General features: G+C 39.1%; 1 protein-coding gene across 4 annotated transcripts in view; it reads right to left on the reverse strand.

Moving 5' to 3' along the window:
- PHAF1 (phagosome assembly factor 1) overlaps positions 1-13,851 on the reverse strand; it is a 35,287-nt gene that overhangs the window by 5,862 nt on the left and 15,574 nt on the right. For all 4 annotated transcript variants that reach the window (XR_008579187.1, XR_008579186.1, XR_008579188.1 and 1 more), the window contains exons 7-14: positions 10,987-11,081; positions 8,456-8,553; positions 6,642-6,754; positions 4,490-4,623; positions 3,807-3,890; positions 2,986-3,068; positions 2,127-2,170; positions 134-177 (exon numbers count right to left, since the gene is read on the reverse strand). Coding sequence is in view for 1 of the 4 variants with exons in the window: in XM_054841153.1 (XP_054697128.1) it covers positions 134-177; positions 2,127-2,170; positions 2,986-3,068; positions 3,807-3,890; positions 4,490-4,623; positions 6,642-6,754; positions 8,456-8,553; positions 10,987-11,081 (695 nt within the window). In the remaining 3 variants the exon portion in view is untranslated. The remainder of the gene's footprint in view (positions 1-133; positions 178-2,126; positions 2,171-2,985; positions 3,069-3,806; positions 3,891-4,489; positions 4,624-6,641; positions 6,755-8,455; positions 8,554-10,986; positions 11,082-13,851) is intronic.

Consider the following 13,851-nt stretch of genomic DNA (forward strand, 5'->3'; position numbering starts at 1 on the left):
TCGACTTTTCAATTTTAAAACAACACGATGCAACTGCTATTATTTCTTCAAAGCGTACTGCAAGTTCAGCATAGATCATTTAGATGGTTTAAGAAAAGAAGGAAAACATTCAGTTCTGCACAGACTTACTTACCTTGCTGTATGTTGTACATGTTTCAGTCTGTGAATCAGCGCTATCTAAGAAAGAAAAACAGAAAAGCCTTTATAGTTTATGCTTGAACAGTCTCCTATATAATCCTTTATTTTGGGAGATTAGTTCAGCCAGCAGGAGACATACAAGCATTACATCAGTTCATATACAAATTTACCAGCATTTTCTAGAAACCAGTATTGTCAACAACATTGATTTAGTGCCAGTTAAGGTGATTAAGCAAATCTGCCTATTTACAGCAAGTTCAAAAGTTCTAACACCCTATATGTTTAAGCCTTAACCTTAGATAGAAGAACGCCAGTGTAAAAGAAACCACATCTCTTTGCACTCCGTTAAGATGCCTGGCACAGCCGCTCGTTGAGATAACGTGATGTGCCACTCCAAGCCCAAAGACTCTTGGAAGGGAAGCTGGCTAGAGGTGACAGCTTGAGCCTCAGGAACTGGCAGGCCTGCAAGCAACTTCAATACCACTCTTTCAAAAATCAAAGAGAGCAGAGAGCTTGGGAATTGCAGTCTATTAAATAATAAAAAAGCTGCAGGTGAGGACAGCACTGCATTTATGCTCACAGTCTTAAAAATAAATGGTTTGCTAGTGGTTTCAAGCGCTGTTTCATGCATACATTTGGGGACTTTGAGTACTGAAAGCACCTTCCTGAAGCAGTGGGAATGGCCCTAGACACCAGACAAGTCAAACATAGCAAATGGTGTTTAACTGGATCAAAAGCTCCTCTGTATTTTCCACCTGCTAAATAAACATGCTCTCTTTGTGCTGAAAGAGTTCACTTGAATGCTAGCTGTCAATTTATTGCCTGAAGTTGAACTACAGAAGGGAGCTAAAGCTGCACCAGGCACTGCCTGGCACTGATGGAAGAAGATGGGCCCTTGATAAGTTTTGTAACTTTGTTTTCAGCTTGTGACATGTTCTGAACATAAGCTAGAGACCAGAAAGGTGAATTAAAACAAACAAACAAAGAAACCCCTCAACACACCACACAAAACACCAGACACATTCAGAACAGATTCATGGTACTGCTTGAGGTGAATAAAAATAATCAGAAATGAATGCCTTTGAAGTATTGCACAATAACCTAAGGAAAAATAATTTTTAAAGTAAGAGCTTTCATGCTTATCCTCTTGGCTGACGTATAAATCAACTTTCATAAAGGCTTATATATACAGACGTTGTTTTTCCAGAATTTTACTCCTCTACGTGCTCAAACTGCTGTGACAGCCACAGAGGAATTGCACTTCACACAGGGAAGTGCTTTCAGTGAAACCCAAATCAGAATGTAGAAAGCACCCGGGCCAACACCTTAGCCAGCATCCAGTACTCTCTGGATAATCTAAATACACTTTCCCAGTATTAACACCTGTTAATTCTCACATAAAAGAAGTCTAAATATCATGTAGAATTCAGCACTATTGATTATATGTTTTTTTTTTTCCCCAAGTACAGATTTTCAAGTGAACACAACAGACATACTTTGTCTATAGCACACAGAGCCAACATATTCTGGATGTTTGTTCTCATTCCCAGCTAAACCAGTTCATATTAAATATCATGAATAAGCCTTTTAAGAACAAGTTCAGGATTAAAACTTTCAATAGGGGATTGACAGATCAGCTCAGACTAACACTGCCTTACAGATCTTGAGCCTCCAGGTACGAGGTAACTGATTTTAGCAGAGTGGCAGCATTACAGAAAATTAGTGATGTTGCAGCTAAATATTCATATGCTCCAAGTACATAAACAAGGTAGTTTAAGTAAAATCAGAGAACTGCCAATTTGCCCTGAAGTATCTTTTTCACTTAAATAGAAGCCTAACCCTAAAATTTCTGCTCCATCTCAGTGACTTTCACTGTTAGAATCCTCTGATAACGAAGGATGCACTAAAAATGAAAAGCGATCGTCCCTCCCCTCTGAGCATTTTGTGGTACATGCCCCCTGAAGCAGGACAAGGGATGAACTACTCACCTCGCTTAATGACTAGTGGAATCTTGAATTCACAGCGATGGTAACTAGAAAGTACAAATTGTAAAGCTATTAGAAAACAGAAGACCCAAAATAAACTGCACAGTACAAAGCTAGGGCTCTTAATAACCAGTTTAATGAAAAGTCACATGAATAATAAAATGAGAGTCTCAGTGCTAACAGATTAGGACGGCAAGTTCTTAGTCCTATTTTCTACATCAAAAAAGGCAGCAGCCTGGCAATGTCTTAACATAATTTTCTAAAGGACACAAAAGGACTTTCAGTACAAATTACTCTGCTGTTACACAGAGTGGATGGAGGAATACTCAGCTTAGAAACAGCACTATAGATCTCTCGGTCACTAACACGAACAGCCTGAAAACACGTTCGCTTTAATCAAACATCCAATCACTTACTCCTTAACTCATTTCCTCCCCTGAAGAGTGTACATCTAAAAAGTATTGAAAGTATGTTCAGAAACATGAGGTGGTGTTTTGTTTTTTTAATCACTAACTGAAATAACGTCAGGAAAAAGCCAGCAGCCTACCTACCAGTAAATGCACACTCTCGCTAATACTAAGTTTGCCTCTAGCAAGAGAGTTTGCACATTTTAGCTGGACCAAGAACTACCTCACCTTATTTACTGCTTGAAGACATACCTGACAATATAAAGGCATGTAAAAGTAAAAAGAAAATATTTTTTTTTTTAAAGTGCTAATAATGATGGCTGAAACACCCAGGGGTTACCAGATACACCAAAGACACTTGGGGAAAAAACTACTTGAATTCTATGAAGGGAACGTAAGATTTCCTTTTCAGATGTTTTAAAATACTCTTTAACAGATCATTTCTTTACACTCACATGTTAAAGTTGTAATGACCAGGATAATTTGTATGCAGGACAAATTTCTTCACCTTGTGAGTGTTTGCATCAAAGAGAATATCCTGTTGAAGGGGGGGAAAAAAAAAAAAAAAAAAAAAAAAAAGACAGACAGACATGAAGCAATTTGGACAGAGGAAGGTGGCTTTCCCCAAACTAACCTGAGATTAGTTACAATAGTACCTGTATATAGTGATACGTATCTATCTCACTGGAACTGAATCAAACTATGAAAAGTAGTATTTGAAAATGAGTCTATTTGTAAATTCAAATAAATGCACGCTTTTCTCCAGCACTCAATCACAACTGCAGTTTCATTTGCTAACATTGGCAAGTTTTCTAAGGCGGTCTTGTTTTTTCTGCCTATTATTTACAGTAACATAAACTAAAGCAAAATAGCTGTAAGGACGGACATGAAGGTTGAACTACATCCCAGAGCTCGGCAAACTGTCACAGCTGGTGTTATGGCACACCTATCTCGATTCTGTGGGACAGAAGTGCGGATTTCAGAAAAAAACAACTAGCCTATCTATGCATCAGGCACGGTAGAGGGAGAAAACCTAAGGGAACGCAAAAGCACAAACACAGAGCCCTCCATCCACTGGTGGAGGTAAAACATTACCAACTGAATTTGCAAGTGCTAGAGAAAAGTCAGTGGTGTTCTTCATATCCAGAGCTTCCTAAGGCAGCGATCAAGAGTTTTGCAGTCTCACATTTCCCACAGCCTTTGGCCTTCTGAAAGGATTGCTGCGTAACTAAATCAAAACTTTACATGAATTTGTTTACGGAAGCTTCCCACTTACCACTCCAAGTGTGAAATAATTGAAGAAGTAGTCATTGCACTTTGATGGGACCTGCTTATGGGGCGAGGGCGAATGGATTTTCATCTGCAAGAAACACATTTTTCATATGTGCTTAATAATGCTCGCAAAGATGAACGCCATTAACAGCACCTCTGCATTCAAACAAATTGCCATCATCTCATTTGAAGCCCTTGTTCAAACGTGTAAGATAACTGTGCTTCACGGCAGGACCAGCAGCACAATGACACGTCAGGTTTTGTAATTTTTTAGTTGTCTGAAGTAAAAGGTTTACTCACGTGCCGTTACATAAAAACATTATGAAAGGATCAGAGTATATGCTAAAGTTATTTTACATAAAATATCATTAAAAACAGGTAGTACACACTTGCTAAGGCTCATTTGGATTCAGAAGTGCTCCCATTTTTATCAATTTTTAATCCCGTTAAAATGACGCAATTTTTTTCCCGAATTTAAACAGATTTGCACCAATTTAGCTTAAAGAAGCTTTTAAAAATCAAGTTATGTAACCGTTCATCCTGGTCTATTACATGTCAAGTGAAGCACTCATAATTTGTGCTACGTGGAAGTTTAACTTCGCTGGCCTTGCCAAACGCAGGCCCTGCGATTAAACCAAGACAGCACTGAACAGAGACAAAGCCCTGCGCCTGAAGCGATTCCCTCACCTTATCCTCCGACTTGTAGAAGACTTTATGCGGAGACCCCAAGGTGCTCAGCACATCCTGGCACGAATCACCAAAGTACACACAACGCTCAAATACCCGCATCTTGGCGTCGGCTAAAACACCCGGGCCGCAACCTGAGGAATGGAAAACAACTCGAAATTCATCCTTCTCGATCAGAGAATGCATCAGCAAATCAAACTCCAAAAGCTTAGCGTTCCTCTATTTATCACAAACCAGCTGCATTCTTTAGACAACATTGCCAAACTAAATTTAACCCTTTATTTTGCAACAGTTTAAACATTTCTTATCAAAGTGATGTAACGTGCTGACTGTGGCACAGATTCCCATCTTAACCTCCAACTTCGGCAACGCGATCTTCACTACCTTGCCATTCACGTGGACGTGACTTGTTTTCCTAGTCAGTCTCAATTTGATCAGCTGGTTACTAGCAGTAAGTACCAGGAATTACTTCTGTCCTTAAAATATTCTACTTTAGCAACTAGAGATGCATCTCCAGCTAAAGAAGTAAAGCCCGTGAAGTGAAATTCCTCATCCGTATTAACAGTATCAGAAAACATACATTCTTTACTCAAGATTCCCATAGCTTATTAAATCGATAAGAAGTATGTTCCTATGCAAACAATGATTAAAAATGGATCTTACTGAATGGCAATTACATAGATGAATGGCTGCCATACATTACTAGATGCTAAGGAACGGAAAGATCTTACAGTTTGCAACCCATTTGCTTTCAGGAATGCAGCATCTTAGATTTACGAGAATGCATGTACACATATGCAGCAGTTACTGCAAGACAGGATGTACTCTAAATACGCACTCAGCTTTTCTCACTATACATTATTTATGTAGCCAGTTACCCAATAAAATAAATCTGATTGAGTCATCCTTGATTTCTTAAGCAAGAGTTACTTCAAATTGACAAACTTGCAGAGAAACTTGTGCTACAACAGCCGTGTAATACATTCTACAAAGGAGTTTCTGCAAACTTTAGCAAGACTAGAACAGCAAGTCCAGACTGCCTCTCTGCAAGTTTTAGTCTGAACATTAGTGACATATTTTAATAATTATTTCATTCATTGACAACATTCCTTTAAGCTGCATATATATATATAATTTTAACTAAACTTGACACTCTACCTTAGAAGTGTCCAATTGCTCAAAATCATTTATATTATTATGCTGTTATAGCTAACTCCTTCCCTAGTACACGAGGATATATGTTCCCTGTCCTAGGCAGCTCTCCATTATCTTCCTCTGTAAAGAGAGAAGCAAAGTAACTTGAAAACATCTGCCTCATTTTTATTCATAATTTTTTGTTCTTTATCTTAATTTTTCTCTTTTTTTTTTTTTTTTTAGCTTTTGCATATTGGGAATATATTCCAAGTGTTTCCTCAATATACATACAGCTAGTAATCAGAAGAGGTCAAAAGCTGAGCCTGCTAATGAAAATGGTTAAAGATGTCAGTATTTTTTTTCTTAAAAACATTGTCAAGTCTCAAGTTATGGTGACTGAACAAGGCTCCTTTGCAGCCACCATATCTTTCCCTAATTTCTAAGCCCTCCCATCTCTGAAAGCACACACAAGGAGAAGGCATTCATCAGCCCCTGGCACTTTCACTGCTGTCTCCTCCAGCAAATGAAAATGGAATTTAAAGTGCAGTCTAAGGCTGCAGCATTGATGTAGTCTCTTGCTGGCATTTTTAAAAGCCTTCCAGAACAAATCACAAAAATATCAACATTATACAGTTCACTGGGATCTCAGAAAAAGCACGTGTACGTAAGGTTTCTTGAGGTCTCTTTTTTCAGTGATGTACTTGCATCTGTTTTATTCTATACGTACACCTGGAGACAAATTCCATTTCTGCAAACAGACTCTAAGGACCTAGAACTGCAGAGGACAGGGCTACAGTCCTCTGTGACTTCTCCAGGGCCAGGGAAATGCAGCAGCAGGCAGACTCACCTTCACAGGGTTTTTATTGGGTTTTGTTTCCAACAGTTCAAAATAAGGTTTATAGAACACTTTGAAATCACCTGTAAAATCACCACAAATAACCTATGCTTAATTTATACAGGTTTATCCCTCTTCTCCTGAGGGAAGTAACCAGTTCAATGTTCCGAGTGTCACCAATACCTGCAGTGAGTAGGCGAAGCCGTAAACCTGAGGGTCCAGTTCCATCTCTCAGAACATCAACATTCTCAGCATACACATTACCAAGGAAACAGCTGAGGGGCATCAAGGGAGCCCTGAAACCAATCATACAAAAAAACATGCATAGGATTCGCTTAATCTTCACATTTTCCATTAACAAGCTGGTACCAGTTCACTGGAACAGAGCACGTTAATTTTGACAAAGCTGCATTTAACTCAGACTGAAGATTAAAAGTTCTGTTAAACACAAGGATCAGAAAGTCTGGGGAAAAAGGAAGAGGAACAACAAGGCAGCACTCAAATGCAGGACCTTTTCAAACAGCAAATTTCAAAGACTCCAGAAATAACAGAAACTGTATCTGGCCTCTGGATACCTCCTATGAAGATGTATCATTTCAGACTTCTCTCAGGGAAAACAGAAATTGTACAGTTTTTAAAGATACTTAATCCTTGAACTAGGCACATCACCCAAGTGCAGCAGAAAAGCCTTCTCGGTGATGCTCTCGCTGCTCTTGAGGCGGTACTCCATAGCCCAGAACATGAATTCAGCTTGTGCACGTACACCACAAACAATTGTTCTGCTTTACTGGGACAGTTCTCATTTTAATTCAAATAATATTTGAGAAAATTATAACAGCTCTAAGAAAGATATTTTCAACGGAAGGGCTGCTTGTTTGTGTGTTAGTTTGTATTGGCTCCATAAAATTCACTTTTCTTATGTGAATTTCTCCTCTGTGTGAATGACTTGAGCTGAAAGTCAGGCTTTGAGCTCTCACATACACACCCCAGAGCCCCATGCGACAATTAGTGCTTTCACTAAAGCCCACCATGTCACAGACAACGTTTTTCTGAAGTGCACTTATTTCTAATTAGGAGACAACGTCTGCATAAAGAAGGGTCCCTCCTTTCTGAGCAGTAATCCACAGATGTGTTGAACTTCTCCTGGCATGAACACGCAACGGTCTCTGCAAAAACTACCACCTTACCAGTTTGGGTACTTCTAAGCCGAGAGGAAGAATTTACAGAAGTCCTTTCAATTTTTCCTTGAGTAAGGAACCCCAGGAACAGTGTTTTTAGAAAGAGCAAGTCATCAGATGTTTTACAATAGACTAATGCTTAAAAGACGACAGAATATAATACCATAGAAAACTTTAACCATATTAAAATACAACAGTTCCATTAGTATTAAGGCATGAAGATTATTTTCCTCAGAATGGTAAGTTAAGTTCAGTCGGGTAGCTGCAAATATACTGAATATATAGTAGATTATGCATATGGCTTAAGCCTGAAAATATGTATTTTATTATTTTTGTATAACGAGAGAGTTTAAGACTCTTGGCAGGACCCCACCATGACATACACAGTACCAATACGCTACAAAATGACTGACCGCCTACACCAAGTTTGAGTTTTCTAGGGAGAGGTCATTAGCATGCAAACAAAATACGGAGTGAGAATATTCTAACTGCATCTCTTACTAGATTCACTACATTTCCTCCTTTACTTAATGAATTGTTTTTCAGGTCAACTGAATTAGCCTACTACAGCTGAGCCAAGCTGATTTTATAACAACATAAATCAAACCAACATTTGATTGTAAGGTCTGAGGACAACGCCTATGGGAATTTGAAAGATGTTGGTATCTGAAGTTGGTTCTGCACACTACCAAATTCATGAAAGACCCCAACAAAAGTAAAAAAGTATATGATTCCATTTAGCATTCACAAAACACTACATAAATGAGGAAGAAAAAGTATATTCTAAATGATCAAACCAGCACGACCAGTCGTACATACTTGGTATCCTGCAGACTGTTTCCGTTGTAGATGTACATACGTTTCACAGTCGCACCATGTGGAATTTGCAGAGAGGCTAGACCATGGGCAAAGTTAGGCTGTGGATATACAAAATTATCCTTGTTACATCACACAGTAGACACTTCAGGTCAAAGATAAACATTACATTAGAAATACAATATATGCTTACTAATTCAAAGTCTTTCGCCAAAGACATGGGGAGGGGAAACACTAAGAACAAAACCCCCTTCTAGATGGTGTTTCTTTATGTTACACCACTCCTGGATTCCCAGACTGGGGTGAAACGCTCACTGTGTTTATCCACCAAAAGGTGGCACTAGTCTCACAATTAGCCACATGTGTGCTGAGAATTCCAGTTTTCTTGGTTTGATCACTGGCAACTAGCAATATAAGAGTTATTTGTACTGATATGCTGTATTTAAGTTTTAAGAAACAGGCTATCTTAAAGGTAGAAATTCTTTTTTCTCTCCCACTGCATTAATTTCAGTCTCTCAACATTTTTGCTGGCTTGTAAAATGCCTTTATCTGATGAACAGAGATTCATTCATTAAATAGATTTTCCTCTCTCCTTATCACTGCATTCTTACACGTATTGTTTTGATAAGGATTTTGAGTGTTCTCACCAAACAGAACGCATGCTAAGGAAGTCAGATTCATTCTTTCATTGCAGTAAGCACGTATTTCTTTCAACTTTGAAGGTGGCAAGACCTTTCTTCAACACTGTCAACATACTTTGCTGGCATCGGACAGAAAAGAAACTAACTAACTTTGTCAACGAAAACAAGATTCACAATACACAAACCATTACCCTGGTTTATTTTACCACATAACGTAAACACAAAAAGTTCTTCTTATAAAAAAAATTAATGCAGAGCAATAACCTTCACTGCTGTAGGGATTTAGAAGCGAACTGCCAATACTTAACAAATCTAGAGATGCTCTGATTTCCATCCTATTTCTGAACTTACCCAGAACCTGACTACCTCAAAACACAGCTTTCTAAAGCAGCCAGATTTCAGACTACTGTCTAACATACTTATGCCTTCGCAACAGAGAAATCTGCTCTAGAGCCATGGCAGTGCCTGGGCCATATACACCTCTTTCCTTAACAGAAACGGTGTGAGTAGGTTTTCACGCGCTCCTCACCTACAGTTTGTTACCAGCTCTATATTCTAAGTCATTCTAACTATGTCTACCTTATCACCCTGGAGTAGATTTCACCTTTCACTCTGTGCAAACAACATTTTACTAATAAAATCTGTACAACTGGATGAAAGACTTTGAGAATGCAAAATTACTTTCTCCGCTATTCTGGCAGCTATAAAGAACTGAATCACCCTCAAGAACCACACGATGTCCTTCTCAAAGCGTACCTGCACCAAGCTTTTTGTAACTATCCCTAATTATTTTCTTAGTTAACTAAACCACCTACCAAAACAAGGCACACAGATGCAATGGTTAAAATTGATTCTAGCAATTTTACTTTAACATCTTTTCAAATCTTCGGTATAACAATTCACTCTTAGCAGCTTGGCCATTTCATTCATAAATGCCCTGCGAACTCTTACATGAAAAGCAACTCCTCTTTGTTGGACCATTCCTTCTGTTTGGCTTATTAGGTTTCTATTTACCTTCCAACATTTCTGAAACCCAACTGACCTTCACTACTGCTAAATACTAACTTCCCCTGGCTACCCCCCATTCTCTCTCACGTCAAAATGCAACTACTAAAGTAGTAGGCTATGGCATAAAAACATGTGTCAACATGTTGGTTGATTTCTCCCACTATGTTCTGGCTCTTTATATGCTCCTTTTTATTTTAATATCACACAGCACGCGTTCTTTTTAACTGATAAGCCTAGATAATACAACTGAGAGCATTTCCATCCTCACACAAAACAAGTTATACATAAATTTTTGTTAGGATAGGTGGAAATCACAGAAGACCTGGCCTTGTTTCCACTATAGACAGTGATTTCCAAATATTTCAGAGAATGGAGAAATATATTCAATTATTCATCTGAATATTTGGTGAATATGCAAACAGGCATTATGCATAAAGCTCATTCATTTGGCTTTCTAAAAGCACTTGTACTGAAGGACACTTAAGATGAAAACGTATTTTATGAACTCTACCCTAGTTTAGTTGCATAATCGCTTTGATGAGATGCAAAAATATCTGATAAAAGAACAGCCTTCCCATAGATTGCTTAATATTTATGTATTTGCATAAAGAGTGCTCATATTTTTAGAAGACTCCTTTCAACAACAGAATTGCTAGTCCCAGTTCGTGATGCAAGCAAAACCTCTAAGCATATGCCTTCTGCTAAAAGGAAGAACATTTTTAACTTTGAAATGATTACATAGCATGAATAAGAGCACAACTGAGGAGTTAAATTCCTTCCAAATTACTGGTTTCTTTTGCTTGCAGGCGAGATGTGCTGTAGGTGATATTTTGCAAGTACCATAGAGGCAAAAAGACTATCCATTAACTAAGAAGGATTGCTGACCTCGTACTTCGGAGTTTCAGTCCAGGAGTCTAACTGAAAAGAAAACGACAGTCCTCTGAAATTGAGGTGAAAGAGTTGCTCAGCTGAATTATACACTAAAAGGAAAAAGAAAGTAAAAACAGAGTTACCAAAATAAACCAAGAATTCTCCAGCTCAGATCTAACAGCGCTTTCATCAGCTCAATGAATTTACTGCATTTCTGGATGCAGGAACAACACAATTACACAGGACAGTAATAGTTTTCCTTTTAATTTGTTGCAGTTGGAGCATAGCAATAAGAGAAACCCTAGATTCATTAAAGTAAGAGTTGCCTATGCAAGCCTGTAGGCACTAACCTATCCCCAACGATACAATTATACAATATGACACAATCAATTAGACCTTTTATCCCTAAAGTAGTTTAAACAGCTACTATTAGCACAAAACAATTCTATTCATTGTTATGTGAAACACTTGTACAGTATTAATCAGAAAGTCTTGTAGACAGATGTGCCCAGAACGCTGATTCACATATTTCACCCTCCTGGGAAGCACATGCCTGATGGGAGCTCACAGGTACCCCGCTGCCGCTTCCACCTCTCCTTCCCAAAAGGAGCTCCCACCCGCATGCCCCGGTTCAGCTACTCATGTTGCCGAGTAATAGGGCAGGAGACGGAAATGCTTCAGACACACAGGTCCTGGGCCATTTACAACGGTAATTAAAAATGCTATCACCAGAAACACCAATATCAGCAGTAATAAACTAGAACGTGCATAGACTTCCAGCTGTCATCACGTCACTGGATGTCCCAATTTATTGCAATAAATTGCATAACATCAACTATAAACAGCAATAAAAGCCACCCCAGTACTTACTCTTAACAAGACATATTGTTTTGTGAGACTGTGGAAAGCTTAAAAGCAATCCCAGGAGGCTGGGAGCTTGGGAACAGTTTTGGGATTGATGCTACCAAACTTCAACCTGTACCTGGTAGCTGCTGGGGGGAACAAAACGTTCTTCTAACACACAGAATCGGGTTCATTCGCAAAACAGCATGAAAACAGCAGAAGCAAAAACCAATAAGGAAACACTCCAACAAGAGAAGCTGCTTTCTTTCACTTTACCAAAGGAAATTGGTTCAATATTCTCGTTTTCTTACAATTTTACATTTAAGATGACATAGCATAGAGAGAAAATGCATATAAATATATATATTTTCTTTCTCCTCCCCACAAAGTGCCTTTCAAATGTTCAACTTGAGACACATGTCACAAGATATCTGGACAATGCCAGACCGCCCAGGATAGAAAAATAATAGTTGAGCAATAAGCATTAAGCTTTCAAAAGTCATTATTTGCCTTTTCTGCAGAATGTGCTGGTTAAGAGCATTTTCCTTGCTTGTCACTGAAAGGAAAACGTGTGGAGAGGGGGAAATGTTTTGATCTGCAGGAAAATTACACAAATCTCTCTCATGTGATAAATTATGATGCATCTTTTCCAAAGCCCACAGCCAGCTGGAGAAGTGTTTTTCCCCTAGTCATGCCAAGTGTGGTATCTGATTATACAAATCGCATCAGTTCCCATCCCCTGCAATGTTTGTTGATGCTTAGGCTTAAAGGGCAAGGAATGTTTTTACCCTTAGGAAGTCCTCTCCTGTCTCCCTCAAGACTGTATGTCCCAACCACATGACTGAACAAGGTAAGCCTTTTTGTATTATTATTTTTTAAAATTTATTTACTAGACAAGTACCCTGCAGAATAATTCTGTTCAAAATTGCTGACAGAAGCAAAAAGACTGCCTCTTTGCTGCTGTGCTCTAGGTGAGGGAGAGAGTTTGCCTTCAAAGCGTGACCAGCTGGGAAATGTTTCTGTAGAGCAGGATGGGACAAAGCCACCGACACCAGCAAGGCTGCAGAATGGACACGGTCCTGATAAAAACAGAGGCAGATCCAAAACTCAAGTCTTCCTGGTATCAAGCACAAGACTTTTCTGGCACCTCTGGGGAGCCTGGGCAACCTCTGAAGTCTGTGGGAGTTACAGAGCTAGAAGACAGGATCTCTCCAGCCTTGCAAGGCCACTGTGGCAGCAGGGAAAGATTATTTTTTAATTCTACCTTACGACTTCAGTTCAATCCCACAGCCCTTATCCATGCTGAACGGCACTTCGGCCAACAGCCACATCCAGAAGGACTCAGAACAGGATGTGATTTCAACAGAACCACTAGCAAGAACAGGCGCTTCCCAGTAGGGGGTCAGGTCAGAGAATCATGGAAACGTGGGATAAAATCTTGGCTTGGATGAAGCGATTGACCTCCAAGGCGCTCATATTTCAATCAGCCCCATGACAAAGATACTACGACATTTCAAACTAACACTAGCCAAAAAGTAAGCAAGCTGGTTGCAATTTTCCCGATGACTCTTCATTTTTAAAACCACTGATTTGGCAAAACCAAAACTACTCGCTGCAGGTTGGTTTCAACACAAACCCCTTGCTAACCTTTTGAAATACATTTTGAAATTATCACTGTATCCTGTTGCAGAAAAGTTCTGCTGCAACCACCTTGGTTTTAAGCAAAATATGACATTTTGTTTGAAATTCTAGTGGAGGCAATGCACAGAAATAAACGACAAAATACTTTTAAAGGGCTTGCATTGGGGTTTTGGAGGAGTATCGGTACAGAGAAGGAAAGGGATGGTTATGTCACACTTTCATTCATGAAAACTGGCATTTGGTACTTCTGTCACATGAAGAGGAAGGTTTCTCTTCCCACCTTTCTCTCCCCATCCCAGCTCAAATTTCTGCGGGACATGAAAACACCATCATCATCCCTCCCACATGATGAAAGCTAGCCTGTTTTTTTTGCCTTTTCTGTTTCAGAAAACACAA

Source organism: Grus americana, chromosome 13 (genome assembly GCF_028858705.1).
Source record: "Grus americana isolate bGruAme1 chromosome 13, bGruAme1.mat, whole genome shotgun sequence".
Lineage (NCBI taxonomy): Eukaryota > Metazoa > Chordata > Aves > Gruiformes > Gruidae > Grus > Grus americana.